We start from the raw sequence: 14,610 nt of genomic DNA on the forward strand, positions 1-14,610 counted from the left end.
ACTTTCGTTTGGAACGTCCCTACAAATGGCGTCCCCTTCTAGAAGTGCCCTTGAAGGGCGCAAAATAGCCGTTTGGAATTCGCCCATTATCATGTTGTTAGCATGATTTATGAGTTGTTAACATGTTGTTAGCATGACTCTAGCATGATAAGCATGTTACTAGCATGTTTCTTGCATGATTAGCAGTTTGTTTGAATGAGTTTGAATATATTATAAATATAGTACATAGAAGGGCAGCTTGATTGAGTCTCAAGGGATTCTGGAAGTTTTGACAGTTGGAGTTTGAATAGTGTTGGCTACGTCAATGTAAGTCTATGGGATTTTTCCCAGTTTTATCATTTTAGTCTCAGAAGAAGAAGACGACGTTTAAATAGCATTTCAGTAAGTTTCTCACGCCAACTTCATAAGTGTTTTCTATTTGAATATGTGTTAAAATGTAATGTAGTCCTGTGCTCTAAGCTGAATTTTCAGCATCATTACTAGTCTTCAGTGTCACGTGATCCTAATATAGAATTTTTCGTAACAATTTAAAAGACTTTACTGTCCCTTTTGATTAATTTATTGCATCCTTGCTGAGTAAAACGATCAATTTCTTTAAAAATCAATTATTTATTTATTTTATGAATATGGATTGGACATTTTTTCATTATTTCCATAAGATTCATCCATTAACAGAAGGATTCAGACTCTCAAAGATAACCATTCTTTGTCATAAAGTTCATGTTCATACTGTTGTTTTGTTTAAGGTTTTTCTTTTCTTCATCTGCATGTCTGCCAAGCTTATTTCTGTCTTTTCTGTGTCTTTTCTGTCTTGCATGCTTCCTTTCATGGTGTCATGGCATGGTTTATGCGTCTGTCTGTGTGTGTGAATGTCAGCCGTGCGGAGGCTCTTCAGAGTCAGGGAGAGGAGGGCGCTGTCTCTGTGGATGAGCTGCTGGAAGCAACTATAGGGATGATAGAGGGGGCGGGGCTTGATGGGGAAGTGGGTGGGGCTACTTTCATCCCAGAGGAAGAGGAAGAAGTGGTGCAACCTGAGAGGTCAGAGGCAGAGCTAGCATATCCTTTAACTAATATCCTCCAACATAGTGTCCTCCCACTAGTGTGATCATGCCCCTAAATATCTGATGTATTCCAATGTAAATGAGAGTTTAGGAAATTAAGAGAACTGGGGAATAGTTACATATTGGATGTTCTTCTGTGCAATCTAAGTTGTTAGTGCACTGAAAAAAAAAAAGACTTTTGAACAAATACAGTCACATTTAATAGTTTTGTCAAATTATATTTATGGTTTTGGTTTTAAACCTTAGAATTGTATTAAATATTAATTACAAATATTTATTTTTACAAAGGCAAAAACATTCATAAAAAGTCAAATTATTATTTATTTTAAACGTCATACTTGATCAATATATTTTCTGTAGACATAGGCCAAAATGTAACTTAATGTAGGTTAGTGTTAATATTATATATTTAGCTTTATACAACTTAATAGGCTTCATGCCCAACAGGCTTCCGTTTTCTGCTAAACAGGTCTCGTTGCTTCCGGTTCACGCGTTTTGCATATCCCTCTTTAAATATGAACATGATTTACTCAAGATTCATTCAAAGTAGACACTAAAAATGATCATAACCAATGTCCATCACATATGTGGATTGATATATAAAAGTTTTAAATTTTTATTCTTTTCACTAACATTTATATATAAATATCGAATGAAACGTCCACAATAAACAGCTGGCTTGTTTAACTGATTACCTTAAAAGTCCGTCGATATCACCATTATTTATTACGGCTATTAACACGTTCTCCGACAAGCGGAAGCAATGAGACCTGTTTTCCGGGGTTGGTCATGTGACGTTCGGCATAAAGCCTATTTCACCATGAACAAAAGCTAAATTATATGGAAGCGCATTTCCACCATAAATGAAAATCTTTTTTAAAAGACATTTTATCTCACAGTTCTGACTTTTTTCTCGCAATTGCGAGTTTACATCTTGCAATTCTGACTTTTTTATGAGAATTTTGAGATATAAACTCACAATTCTGCAAAAATAAACTTGCAGTTCTGAAAAATGATGTCAGAATTACGTGATATAAACTTACAATTCAGACTTTTTTTCTTGCATTTGTGACTTTGTATGAGAATTGTCAGATTTAGATATTGTGAGATATTTAAATGCAAACTTGCTAATTATACAGTCTCACAATTGCGAGAAATAAATTCAGAATTGCAATTCTGAGAAATAATGTCAGAATTGTGAGATAAAAGGCACAAATGCAAGGAAAAAAGTCAGAATTGTGAATAACCTTGCAATTGTGAGTTATAAAGTCAGAATTGTGAGATATAAACTCACAATTGTAACTTTTTCCTCTCATTTAAAATAAAATATGACTGGTTTTGTGGTCCAGGGTCACATATCAGCCTTTTTTTTTACAACTTTAAAGGGGATTTTCTCTCTTTTTTTATGCACTCTCAGATTACAGATTTTCAAATAGTTGTATGCGAAATATTGTCCTGTCCTAACAAACCATACATCAATGCTTATTTATTTAGCCTCTATCTCAATTAAAAAAAATTACACTAATGACTGGTTTTGTGCCACAGGGTCACATAATTGCTTATATTAAATTTTATGTTTATCTTTTAGTGCTGGGCAACAATTAATTGCAATTAATTGCATTCAAAAGAAAGTTTATATAATATATGTATGTGAACTGTGTATATTTATTATGTATAGATAAAGTACAGTATATATATGAAAAATATTTAATATATAAAAATGTATATACATGCATGGGACCCTGGACCAAAAAAACGGTCATAAGGGTATTTTTTTTTTAATATCTGAAAGCTGAATAAATAAGCTTTAAAGTGCCCCTATTATGCCATGTTAAAGGTAGTTAATATTGTTGTATTAGTCTCTTAAAACAGGTTTACATGTATGCAAGTTCAAAAAACACTTTAGTTTTCTCCAAAATTAGATTTAATTTTGCCCCGTTTCTAAATGATTCGTAAACGACTCGTGTGAAGCAGTTCGAAGAATCAGTCTCTCTAAACCCCTCCTTTCAGTGAGCCCTCACCGCTGTGATTGGTCAGATGGTGCAGTCCTTTTGGATTGGTCTACCGCTTCAGCGCAAAACGAAACGCCTATTGGCATAACTGAATGACAGCTGTGGAGACCTGTTAATGCATAGAAAAGATAGCCTCGATTTTACCGTATCAATTCGAGCCGAGTCTGACGATGAAACGGTTGAAGTGGCACATCGACAAGAAACTGTTTTGCAAGCACGACTGGAGCAGGACGTTTCTCAGTGGGTGTCATATGTTAACTGTGGAAAGTGCTTGCAATTTGCTTTTGTAAGCGAACCGGGCACACCTCTACGTTGTGAACTTCAACACTGTAACGTACAACCCATAACACTGCGTTAAGCCATCGTTTATCATTATCATTACTTAAACTAATAAGGCAGACAGACAGTCAAGCTGCATCAATCACAATTTTTAGACTACATTGCACTCACAGCTGAACAACAGAACTACAGAAACGCAAGTTAGCCGGTTACCAAGACATGTGCGGAGTTGTTACACAGACGTATTTTGAACGATCGCTAGAAAATACAATCATCAATTATTAATCATACTTACAGGTAGAAGTTCAGAGGAGCAAGCCGGTCCAAATAAACTGGGCACTGATCCATTTTTTAAAACCAAGCGTTTGGTGAATCTCGCGTTGTAACGTTACTCCCCAAGATTGGAAAAGCAGTCATCAGTAAAATGACGCGAACACAAAACAAGATTGGAATTGGACTGCTGAGGTGTTAAAAAAATTAATGTTAACCACTCATTCTTGGTAGTTTCATCTTTCGGAAGGGCATATAAAACAAATTCACTCTCACAGCGCAGGACGTCTTCTTGACATGATGTAACGTTAATCCACGTGAAAATGGTAGACCTACTGTTTGTGGGCGGGCAAGTTGTTCGCGAAATTGAACGTGGGCGGACATTATGCAAATGTGTAGCTTGTGACGTGTGGCCGTTACAGAAAAAGATTCGAATTGCTGACGACTCGTTTAGGCGAATGTGAGCCGACTCTTTTTTTTGTTAGACAAAAACTTCATTTATAGTGCACTGTCGGCGTCACAACTTTGCAGATAGTTTATGTTCACATACAGCTACATGACACACTACATGAAATATCATATTTGAAAAGGCATAATAGGGGCACTTTAATAGGACAATATTTGGCCGAAATACAACTATTTGAAAATCTGAGGGTGCAAAAAATCGAGAGAGAAAATCGCCTTTAAAGTTGTCTAAATTAAGTTCTTAGCAATGCGTATTACTAATCAAAAACTAAGTTTTGATATATTTACAGTAAGAAAAATTGATAATTTTGACCCATACAATGTATTTTTGGCTATTGCTGCAAATATCCCAGTGCTACTTAAGACTGGTTTTGTGGTCCAGGGGGGTGTTCCATAAAACAAGTTTACAAAATAAGCCAGGCTTTTTTCAGTTATTCTAACTTATTGTCACTTGATTTGGCTCAAAATAAGTCAGACTAACTGAAATAAGCCTGACTTATTTGGTAAACTTATTTTATGGAATACCCCCCAGGTTCACATATACAATAAATATTTATAGTACACCACATATATTATGTACACAAAAACTTCTATTTTGGATGTGATTATCACTATTATCACCATTATCTTTGTTTTATTTCATTCATTAATTTTATTTGGACTTCTAAGGGATGCATTATTTACTTTTAGACAACAAAATCAAAAGCAGGATTAAACCAGAAAGCATAGTTCTTGATTAGGCAAATATAAAAATGGACTTTAAAAAAATAAATGACACTGTCAGTTCACTTTTTTCAGTGTATATGTGTTGTAATCCAGTTCTGTGTTTGTTAGTTGTGGATGACACCTCTCTCCACTGCCACGTAATTCATCATACAATCCCAAAAGAGTTTGTGTCTTACATAATATAACAGTCATCTCAGAAACCCATGGGGAGAGTCGCATGAACAGCTGCTGTCTTCACTCCAATTAGAGCAAAAACAAGAAATAAGCTTTGCTTCTCCAGCATTTCCAGCGATTTCCACTTCAATAAGTTTTCAGTGCCATTTGTGGGTCACTAATTGATTATAGATGAAGTGTTTGTGATCATTAAAAAACGCTACAGCAGATAAAATAGAATTTTAATGTCGTTAACCGAATTTTTCGCCAATTAGAAACTGCAGTAGCATGAGTTCTTACATAAGCAGCACTCTGAGACGATCTTGTACAGATGTTGAGTACTGCAGACTGCATTTTTATTAGGTTACAGTGGTTTCAAAGTAGTGGACGTGCTCTTGAAAACGGTTTGACGGTCATTCACGTTGAGTTAATGAGGGGAAGACTCATTCATAGAGTCGGATGCTGTTGTCAAAGCCAGGCAAGGTCATTTCCTGTCTGTAATTGTGAATTAATACAGACACAGTCATAAGGTCTAGCAGCTTCTGGCCCAAACAGCTCCTCGTCTTCGTGGAGTTTCCACAGAAACACTGAGCTGCTGTTGCATGAGGTTAAGAGCCAAGAAAAGATGAAATGGAGGTGGTTTATCAAAGACAAATTAGCCGCATCTTGTTTACATCTTGCAATTATGACTTTTTTTTATGAGAATTGTGAGATATAAACTCACAATTGTAACTTTTTTCTCTCATTTAAAAAACTTGACCCTTATGACTGTTTTTGTGGTCCAGGGTCACATATTAGTCTTTTTCCCCCTCAAAACTGGACTTTATGAGTCGCAATTGTGAGTTTGTATGTCGAAATTCTCAGAAAAAATCAGACTCGCAAGAAAAAAAGATACAAACTCACAATAGCAAGACAAAAATGCAGAATTTGAGTTATCTTGCCATTCTGACTTTATTTCTGGCAATTGTGTTCATATCTCGTAATTCTGACTATAACTCACAATTAATTGCAAGTTTAATTCTGAAAATTGTGAGTTTATGTCTCACAATTCTGAGAAAAAAGTCAGAATTGCGAGATAAAAACTCACAATCACCTTTTTTATTTTTTATTCAATGGCAGAAACAGGCTTCAATGAAATTTGCTACAACATGAAAGTAGAATTTTCATTTAATTTTCACTTAATCAAAAACATTTTGTAAGTCATAATATAGTAATATAGTTCATACTCACTATGAAGACAACTTCGAAAGATATTAGTTTTTGTGACGCTTTTTAAATTATATATCAAATCATTTTAATGCATCATATTTTCTGTTATGTACTAAACACACACACACCAGAAAAAAAGTATTAAAAGACAATTTTATTAAAATAATATAAAAAATTTCTGCAGTCGGTAAAGCTATCCAGCATGTTTATTGTCAGTTAAGCAAAAATGCGAAAATAATAAAAATAATAATAGATACACAGTTAAGCCCGAAAATTATTCATACCCCTGACAAATTCTGACTTAAAGTTACTTTTAAAGTTAAGGTTTTTTTTGGGGGGGGGGGGGTTTGACCGGAAATGACACAGGCTTCTCCCAAAAGATAATAAGATGATGTACAAGAGGCATCATAGTGGAAAAAATATTTCTCAGCTTTTATTTACATTTGAACAAAAAGTGGCATGTCCAAAATTATTCATACCCTTTGCAAACTGTCACAGTCTATGGGAAAATCCAAAGTTCTATACCATTCCAAATAGTCCAAGCTGTTCTAAAGCATCGTAATTACCCTGATTCATTGGGAACGGCTGTTTTAATCAACTCAACAGGTGAAAAACAGAAGCTCTCTGCTGTTGGTTTGTGGACAGTCATGGCTAAGACAAAGGAGCTCACTGAGGACCTGCGGCTGCGCATTGTGGCTGCTCACAAGTCAGGAAAGGGCTATAAGACCATATCTAAATGTTTTGAAGTTCCAGTGGCTACAGTGCAAAGAATTATTATAAAATACAAGACGTTCCGCACTGTGAAAAATCTCAGAGGACGTGGTCGGAAGCCAAAAGTGACACCTGTCCTGGCCAGGAGGATAGTGAGAGAGGTAATAAAGAATCCAGGGATCACCACCAAGGCCATCCTGATGAATCTGGGCTCTGCTGGTGGCAACATCTCAAGGCTGACAGTCCAACAGACACTGCACACCGCTGGGTTCCATGGACACAGACCAAAGCATTAACGTTTTGCAGTGGCCCAGCCAGAGTCCTGACTTAAATCCAATTGAGAATCTGTGGAGGGAGATAAAGATCAGGGTGATGGCAAGGAGACCCTTCAACCTGAAAGAGTTGGAGCTCATCGCTAAAGATGAATGGGCAAAAATACAAGTGGAGACATGCAAAAAGCTAGTCATTGATTGCTGTAATAGCTAATAAAGGCTTTTCTATTAATTATTGAGAAGGGTATGAATAATTTTGTGTGTGTATGTATATATATATATATATATATATATATATATAAACATAAAAATAATATAAATAAATATTAATAAACTACCACATTTTTATTAGGTTACAGTCGTTTCAAAGTAGTGAGCGTACTCTTGAAAACAGTTTGGCAGTCATTCATGTTGGGTTAATGAGGGGGAGACTCATTAATTGTGAATTAATACAGACACAATCATAAGGGCTTGTAGCTTCTGGCCCAAACAGCTCCTTGTCTTCATGGAGTTTCCACAGAAACACTGAGCCGCTGTTCCATGTGGTTAAGTGCCAAGAAAAGATGAAATGGAGGTGGGTCATCAAAGACAAATTAGCCGCACTCCTCCTATGTCATGTGAAGGGAAATGTCCTTTAGTCCACCCACCATTTCCGTTTGGCCTGAAAAGTCTTAAAACACATACCTTTCCCTCTATAGACCTGCCACAGGTCACGTCAGCAGCAGAGTCTGATTCAGTACTCCAGTGAATCAGTTTAGGAGTTTATAGACGTTATAGACTACTTTTCAAAATTGGGGTCAGTAAGATTTGTTTTTGAAAGAATTTTCCAGAGTTTTAGACTCAAGTCGCATGACTCGAGACTTGACTCGGACACGTGTCCCAAAATTGATGGCTTGTGACTTGACTTGATATAATCAAAGAAGACTTGCGACTCGACTTAGACTTTGAGTCTAAGACTCGAGAATTGACTTGGACTTGAACCCTGTGACTCGGCAAGTCTTTATGGCCTACCTCCTTAAAAAAGTAAAAACAGAGTTCTGATCAATGGTTTTAGCTGGTCAGCAGGCTTTTTTTAGAGGGGTTTTGGCCACTTTCCCAGCCTGGGAGACCAGCTAAAACCAGCTACTTCCAGCTTAAACCAGCTAAGACCAGAGACTTACTTGTGACTTGCAAAACAATGACTTGGTTCCACCTCTGGAATTTTCTTTTACTCACCAAGGTTAAAACAGCAATACTGTTAAAGGGATAGTTTGCCCAAAAATGAAACTTCTGTCATTGATTACTCACCCTTATGTTGTTCCAAACCTGTAAGACTTTTGTTCATCGTCAGAACACAAATTAAGATATTTTTAAAGAAATCCCAGAGCTTTCTGACTCTGCATAGACAGCAACATAACTGACATGTTCAAAGCCCAGAAAAATAGTAAGGACATTGTTAATTTAGTCCATGTGACATTAGTGGTTCAACCGTAATGTTAGGAAGCTACGAGAATACTTTTTTGCACAATGAAAACAAAAAAAAGGTACAAAAGTGTTCATAGAGCTTAAATAGTCTTAAAAACGACACAAAATGTCACAAAAGATTGTCTAAAATCCCAGGTACAATATTTTAAGGATAGAGAAGGAGAATAGAAGTTTGTTGAGAGCAGCGTTGGGGGTAACGCATTACAAGTAACACAAGTTACGTAATAATATTACTTTTTCCAAGTAACTAGTAAACACATTACTTTTCAATTGACAATAAAATATCTGAGTAACGCCAGTTGCTTTTTTCCCCATTTATTGATTAAAAGCTCTCCTGTCCCCATGTTGAGAGAAATTGTAAGATGTTACTTTAGTTCTAGAATAAATGTGAACATGCATTAATTCATCTCACTCACTAAAAAAACAGATACAGTATTCCTCAAAATGAATAAAAACTCAACGCAATTTCAATGCAAACCTGCAATAATTAAACATGTTAAATAATACAAATATCCTTTATGTATTTAATCCCATTTTATTAACCGATGTCTTTGCTCCCGACCTTCGATGATCCAATTCATCCATACTAATAAGCAAAAATTACTCAAGATAATCTAACTTTTTTTTTTTTTTTTTTTTTTTTTTTATTGCTAAAGAGTTGACATTTTTTCTTCTGCGGTCTACTGTACAGACGTGAATTTACTTTTCTCTAAGCCTAAAGCTTTTGGTGTAAAAAGGCTTTTACATTTGCCTAAAATAGAACTTTTTATATTAAAAACAAACAAGCAAGCCCTGTCCACATTTACAAAGTAACGTAACGCATTACTTTCTATAAAGAGTAACTAACGTAATTAGTTACTTTTTTAGGGAGTAAGTCAATATTGTAATGCATTACTTTTAAAAGTAACTTTCCGCAACACTGGTTGAGATTGATTTAAGAAATGTGTACAGCTACAATAATGACTTACTGAAATCTGTTCAAATCCAAAGCTATGTCAGGTTGAAGAGGTATATTTACAAAATAAATAAATAACTTGCATTTTAGTCGGTGTCCAAGTGTTACAACATTTTATGTCAGATGATCCTGCCTGATGAAGACTTTAACATTCAGAGCAAAGAGGCTGGAAGACACAGTTGTCATAGAAACGGCCTCATCTTTTTCGTCACAGCCGTGCAAATGTTTCAGCTCAGTGTCAATAGAAATGTCCTCACAAAAGTCTCCACCAATAGTGTTCTCTTCACCTAAAAACTTGCCATTACCAGACAAGTAATCTCTGGCTTGTATTAGTCAGACGGGTCACTGGCACAGGATCAGATCTCATGTTTGTGTCCTAAAGCCATCCTCTCATATTTTCTCAGGAGAGTTTGATGAGTCACCACCTCATTATTTCTGTGTTTGACTCAAGAGCTTGTCCCGTGTCACCTAAATAGGTCATTATATAAGCTTTCTACAAACTGCGTATCTGTGAATAAATACTTCATATCCATTGATGTATGATTTGTTATAGGATAGGACAATATTTGGCTGAGATACAGCTATTTGAAAATCTGGAATCTAAGGGTGCAAAAAAAAAAAATCTAAATATTGCAAAAACTTTAAGTTGTTCAAATGAAGTTCTTAGCAATGCATATTACTAATCAAAAATTAAATCTTAATATATTTATGGTAGAAAATTTACTAAATATCTTCATGGACCATGAAGTTTACTTAATATCCTAATGATTTTTGGCATAAAAGACAAATAATTTTGATAATTTTGACCAATACAATGTTTTATTGGCTATGCCTACAAATACACTCGTGCAACTTAAGATTGGTTTTGTGGTCCAGGGTCACATTTTACAGCTGCTATACATTCCTGACCCTTCTATAAGGTATGCTAAAGTAAACCTTCTCAATTACTGTAAATAAAATAATGTTTCTGGGAATACAAGCTATGCCCCATTCAGATACTTGTACTAGTAAGTACAAGTAAAAGCTTTTAAAAAAAAAAATCACAAGGTGTATTATTAACAGGGATGCACATAAGTGCTCCGCAAGTCCGCATGCGCGACCGAAATAAGACAATGCGCTGTGTAAATAAGTTCAGAGCACACATTTGTGTACCGACATGGTTGACAGCTGTTAATACGCAAATACCATTTTAGATCGACATACTGTAATACTGTATACGATTTCTATTCTAACTAAAAGCATAATTCTAGGCTATTCGCTGCCGTTTTCAAAGTACAAAGCAAAAATGTGACATTTCATTCACTAAACTCAGGAGTACGTATACTTACCCGCTTCACTGACGCTCTATACTGATGAAAATTATGAAAATTCATATAAAAAAAGTTAGTATTATCATTTTACTTTTAAGTTTACTATAAAATAATTGTATTTTTATTTAATACACCCTTTTTATTTTAAAACATAATAGTATTACCACACTTTTTTTATTCTGTTTATTATTTTATTAAAAAAAAAAAACAACTAAATAAAGTCCAACGATATTATTATCACTATTATTTTATTTTATTTTTTTATTATATTTAATGGGTCACACTATGTGCAGTGAGAGGACCAAAACAAATCTCCAGGTCCTCTTATGAGAACCAGGCTGAAAGTTTCTTCAGGTTGTGTTAAACACAGACCTTATTTCAGGCATTTAACTAGAACCCCGTTGGAGAAAACCCATTGACTTAAAGGATTAGTTCACTGCCAGAACAAAAATTGTCCCCCCATTGTCATTCAGGATGTTCCTGCTTTCCTTTCTTCAGTCGTAAAGAAATTGTTTTTTGAGGCAAACATTTCAGTAATGTTCTCCATATAATGGACTTCTATGGTGCCCACGAGTTTGAACTTCCAGAATGCAGTTTAAATGCAGCTTCAAAGGGCTCTAAACGATCCCAGCTGAGGAATAATGGTGCGTTTTCACAGGTGAGCACAGCGGAGCGAGCATTTTCAATTCATTCCTATGAAAGTTGAGCTTAAACGCTCTTGAGGTGCATTATGGGATTGAAAGCGGCACAAAACGCCGGGCGACAACCAATCGCTGTGAAAAGTAGGCAAGACTAGATTTTGAGTGTTTGAGGAACTGGTGGATTACTGAGCTGAAATCACATATCATTAAAAAAGTCATGCAAAAGTAAATGCACTTTGCATGCTTTCATTACATGCCAAAGTTTAGTTTGGAGAACCGCCATTAAAAGACGGCGATGAAACGTAAATAGTGTGTAAACATTGTTTTTCCAAAGGCGTGTTCTGCCCTGTGAGACACCCCAAAGCAGTGGCTTTATATCGTTGCCAGCGGCACCAAGCGCAGATTTGACTCTGTAGTGGAAAAGCACCGTAAGGGTCTTATCTAGCGAAACAATCTGTAATTGTCTTTAAAAAAATACTCCCATCTCATGTTCTCCTCCAACTTTAAAATCGTCCTACATCACTGCAGAAGTACTGACCCAGTGTTTATAAAGTAAACATGCAAAGAAGGTCAAACGCTCTTTAAAAAAAAAAGGTAAAACAATGTTGGGAAATTTTGAAGTTCGAGGAGTATTGACCTGGATTATACAGAGTATGCATGCGCATGAAGAAGCTTAACAAGACGAGCATTTGAGGTTAAACAGCATATCATTTTTTCTTTTTTTTTAGAAAATGACAGATTGTTTTGCTAGATAAGACCCTTATTCCTCGACTGGGATTGTTCAGAGCTCTTTGAAGCTGCATTTAAACTGCATTTTGGAAGTTCAAACTCAGGGGCACCATAGAAGTCCACTATATGGAGAACATTCCTGAGATGTTTTCCTCAAAAAACATAATTTATTTACACCTGAAGAAAGAAAGGCATAAACATCTTGGATGACAACTACTCCTTTAAGGACAGTGGAACCAGAAGTGGGTTTTGGCCTACAAAAACACATCATCCCTGCAGCTCTCCTTAGATGCTGTTCGTGCTTATGCTCTCCTGTAGATGCCCCACCTTGTTGGTGTTGTACCAGTGTGCTTGTCCCTTCACCTTTGACCCTGCTCTGAAATCCTGTAGCTGAATCATGTCCCTTCCTCTCTCTTCCTGTCGCTGTCCTCCTCTCCTTCCCTCTTCCTGTTATCTCCTGCTCCTGATGTGGCTGACAGTGAGTTTACATCTAAAATGAAACACAGGGCTCAGACGGCCACGCCGGGATCCAACATCACCAAGAGCTCCAGTGTGGGTGGAGACATGTGCTCGCTGGGCAGGAACGATGAGGACGAGGACGACAAGAAGAGGCGCTCCAGCTTTGGAGCCAAGATGGCTGCCATGGTGGGACTGGGGAAGAAGAGTCAGAGTACTTCCCAGCTGGACCCGGAGGGTGAGTGAACTGAACTGGTACACAAACACAAGCAAACACTCTTGAAAATAAAGGTGCTTCACAATGCCAGAACCTTTTTTGTCTAAATGGTTCCAAAAGGAACCTTTAACATCTTAAGAACCTTTCTGTTTTCACAAAAGGTTCTTTGTGGAGAAAGAAGGTTCTTCAGATTATAAAAAGGTAAGAGATGGTTCTTTGACTGAATGGTTCTTTGTGGAACCAAAAATGGTTCTTCTATGGCATCGCTGTCAAGAACCTTTTAAAGCACCTTTATTTTTAAAGGTGCAGTGTGTAGATTTTTGCGGCATCTAGCGGTTAAGTTTTGAATTGCAACCTGATTGCAACCAACGGCTCCGTCCACCGCTCACCCCTCCCTTTACAGAAACTACGGCAACCGACACCCGATTAAGATGTCGTCGTTTCAGACAGCAAAGAATAATGAAGTTTCTTTTAAAACATAAATAAGAGAATTATATTTACTTGATAATTCAATAAAACGATGTTATTGTGAATATTGCAGTTACTTGTTCATCATTGTGTCAGTGTTTTTTCCCAAGAACAACAGTGATGAAACGCGATCTGTAGAGCAGTTTGTCCGTTCAGGGCTACAGTAGAAACATAACGGCGGCTTCTATGTGGGGGGACCCGCGGTGTATGTAGATATAAACTGGTAATTGTAAGGTAATAAAAACATAATGGTTAATTAAGTAAGGTCTTTATTCACCCCTGAAAACATAGTTATGTATATGATATTGCATTTCTGTCTAGAGATAATCTTAAATATTACACACTGCACCTTTAAGAGTGTATGGTGAACTTTATAAAACCACACTGCTAAAACGACTGGATTGATTTTATTTGTTGGTTCAGAGCTGGTGAAGCAGGTTGACTATGCTGGTTTTGATAGTTTAGAAAGCTAAGACCACTTGCAGACCACTCCTGGATAACTTTTACAGTTCAAGGCATGGTTCCCACGCTCATGGAAAATGTGGTGAAATATCCATTTTATAGCTTTTGTCTATTTTGTCCGTTCAGTTTGTGGAGGTTTTTTAATGATCCAGTTCAGTACAGATAAAGGGCTACCATTTTAGAACAATTTTAGACAATTCTATGCAATTTTAGGCATTTTAAAACCATTGTAAGTCATATCTGAAAGCGGGCCATAAACTGTCTTTTTTGAACATTTTACATTGTTGGTTTAAAAGTCTGGGGTTGTTGTTGTTTTTTTGTTTGTTTGTTTTTTGGCTCTCCAAGGCTGCACTTATTTGATCTTTGCTGAATAAAAGTATTAATTTCTTAAAAGTCAAATAAAATCTCACTGATCCCAAACTTTAATGTATATACAGTTGAAGTCAAAAGTTTACATACACCTTGCAGAATCTGCAAAATGTTAATTAGGGATCATACAAATATTTTTTTTTTTTATTTAGTACTGACCTGAATAAGATATTGCACATAACAGACATATAGTCCATGAGAGAAAATAATAGGTGAATTAAAAAAAAAAATAATGATCCACAGCAGTCGCTAGTTTGTCCTGAACAGTTAAACTGCCGTTCCTACAGGTCCCACATATTCTTTGGCTTTTCAGCATTTTTGTGTATTTGAACCCTTTCCAACAATGGCTGAATAATTTTGAGATCCATCTTTTTACACTGA

At 36.2% G+C, this 14,610-nt stretch overlaps 1 protein-coding gene across 23 annotated transcripts in view; it reads left to right on the plus strand.

Moving 5' to 3' along the window:
* The window catches only part of rims2b (regulating synaptic membrane exocytosis 2b), a 247,215-nt gene that overhangs the window by 205,497 nt on the left and 27,108 nt on the right, over positions 1-14,610 (plus strand). For 21 of the 23 annotated variants that reach the window (XM_073821676.1, XM_073821677.1, XM_073821678.1 and 18 more), the window contains 2 exons: positions 877-1,038; positions 12,764-12,951. In XM_073821676.1, the coding sequence (XP_073677777.1) occupies positions 877-1,038; positions 12,764-12,951 (350 nt within the window). Of the gene's footprint in view, positions 1-876; positions 1,039-12,736; positions 12,952-14,610 lie in introns of all 23 variants that reach the window. The other 2 variants (XM_073821684.1, XM_073821685.1) reach the window with 2 other exon arrangements.

The sequence above is a fragment of the Garra rufa genome, chromosome 17 (assembly GCF_049309525.1).
Source record: "Garra rufa chromosome 17, GarRuf1.0, whole genome shotgun sequence".
Taxonomy (NCBI): Eukaryota; Metazoa; Chordata; class Actinopteri; order Cypriniformes; family Cyprinidae; genus Garra; species Garra rufa.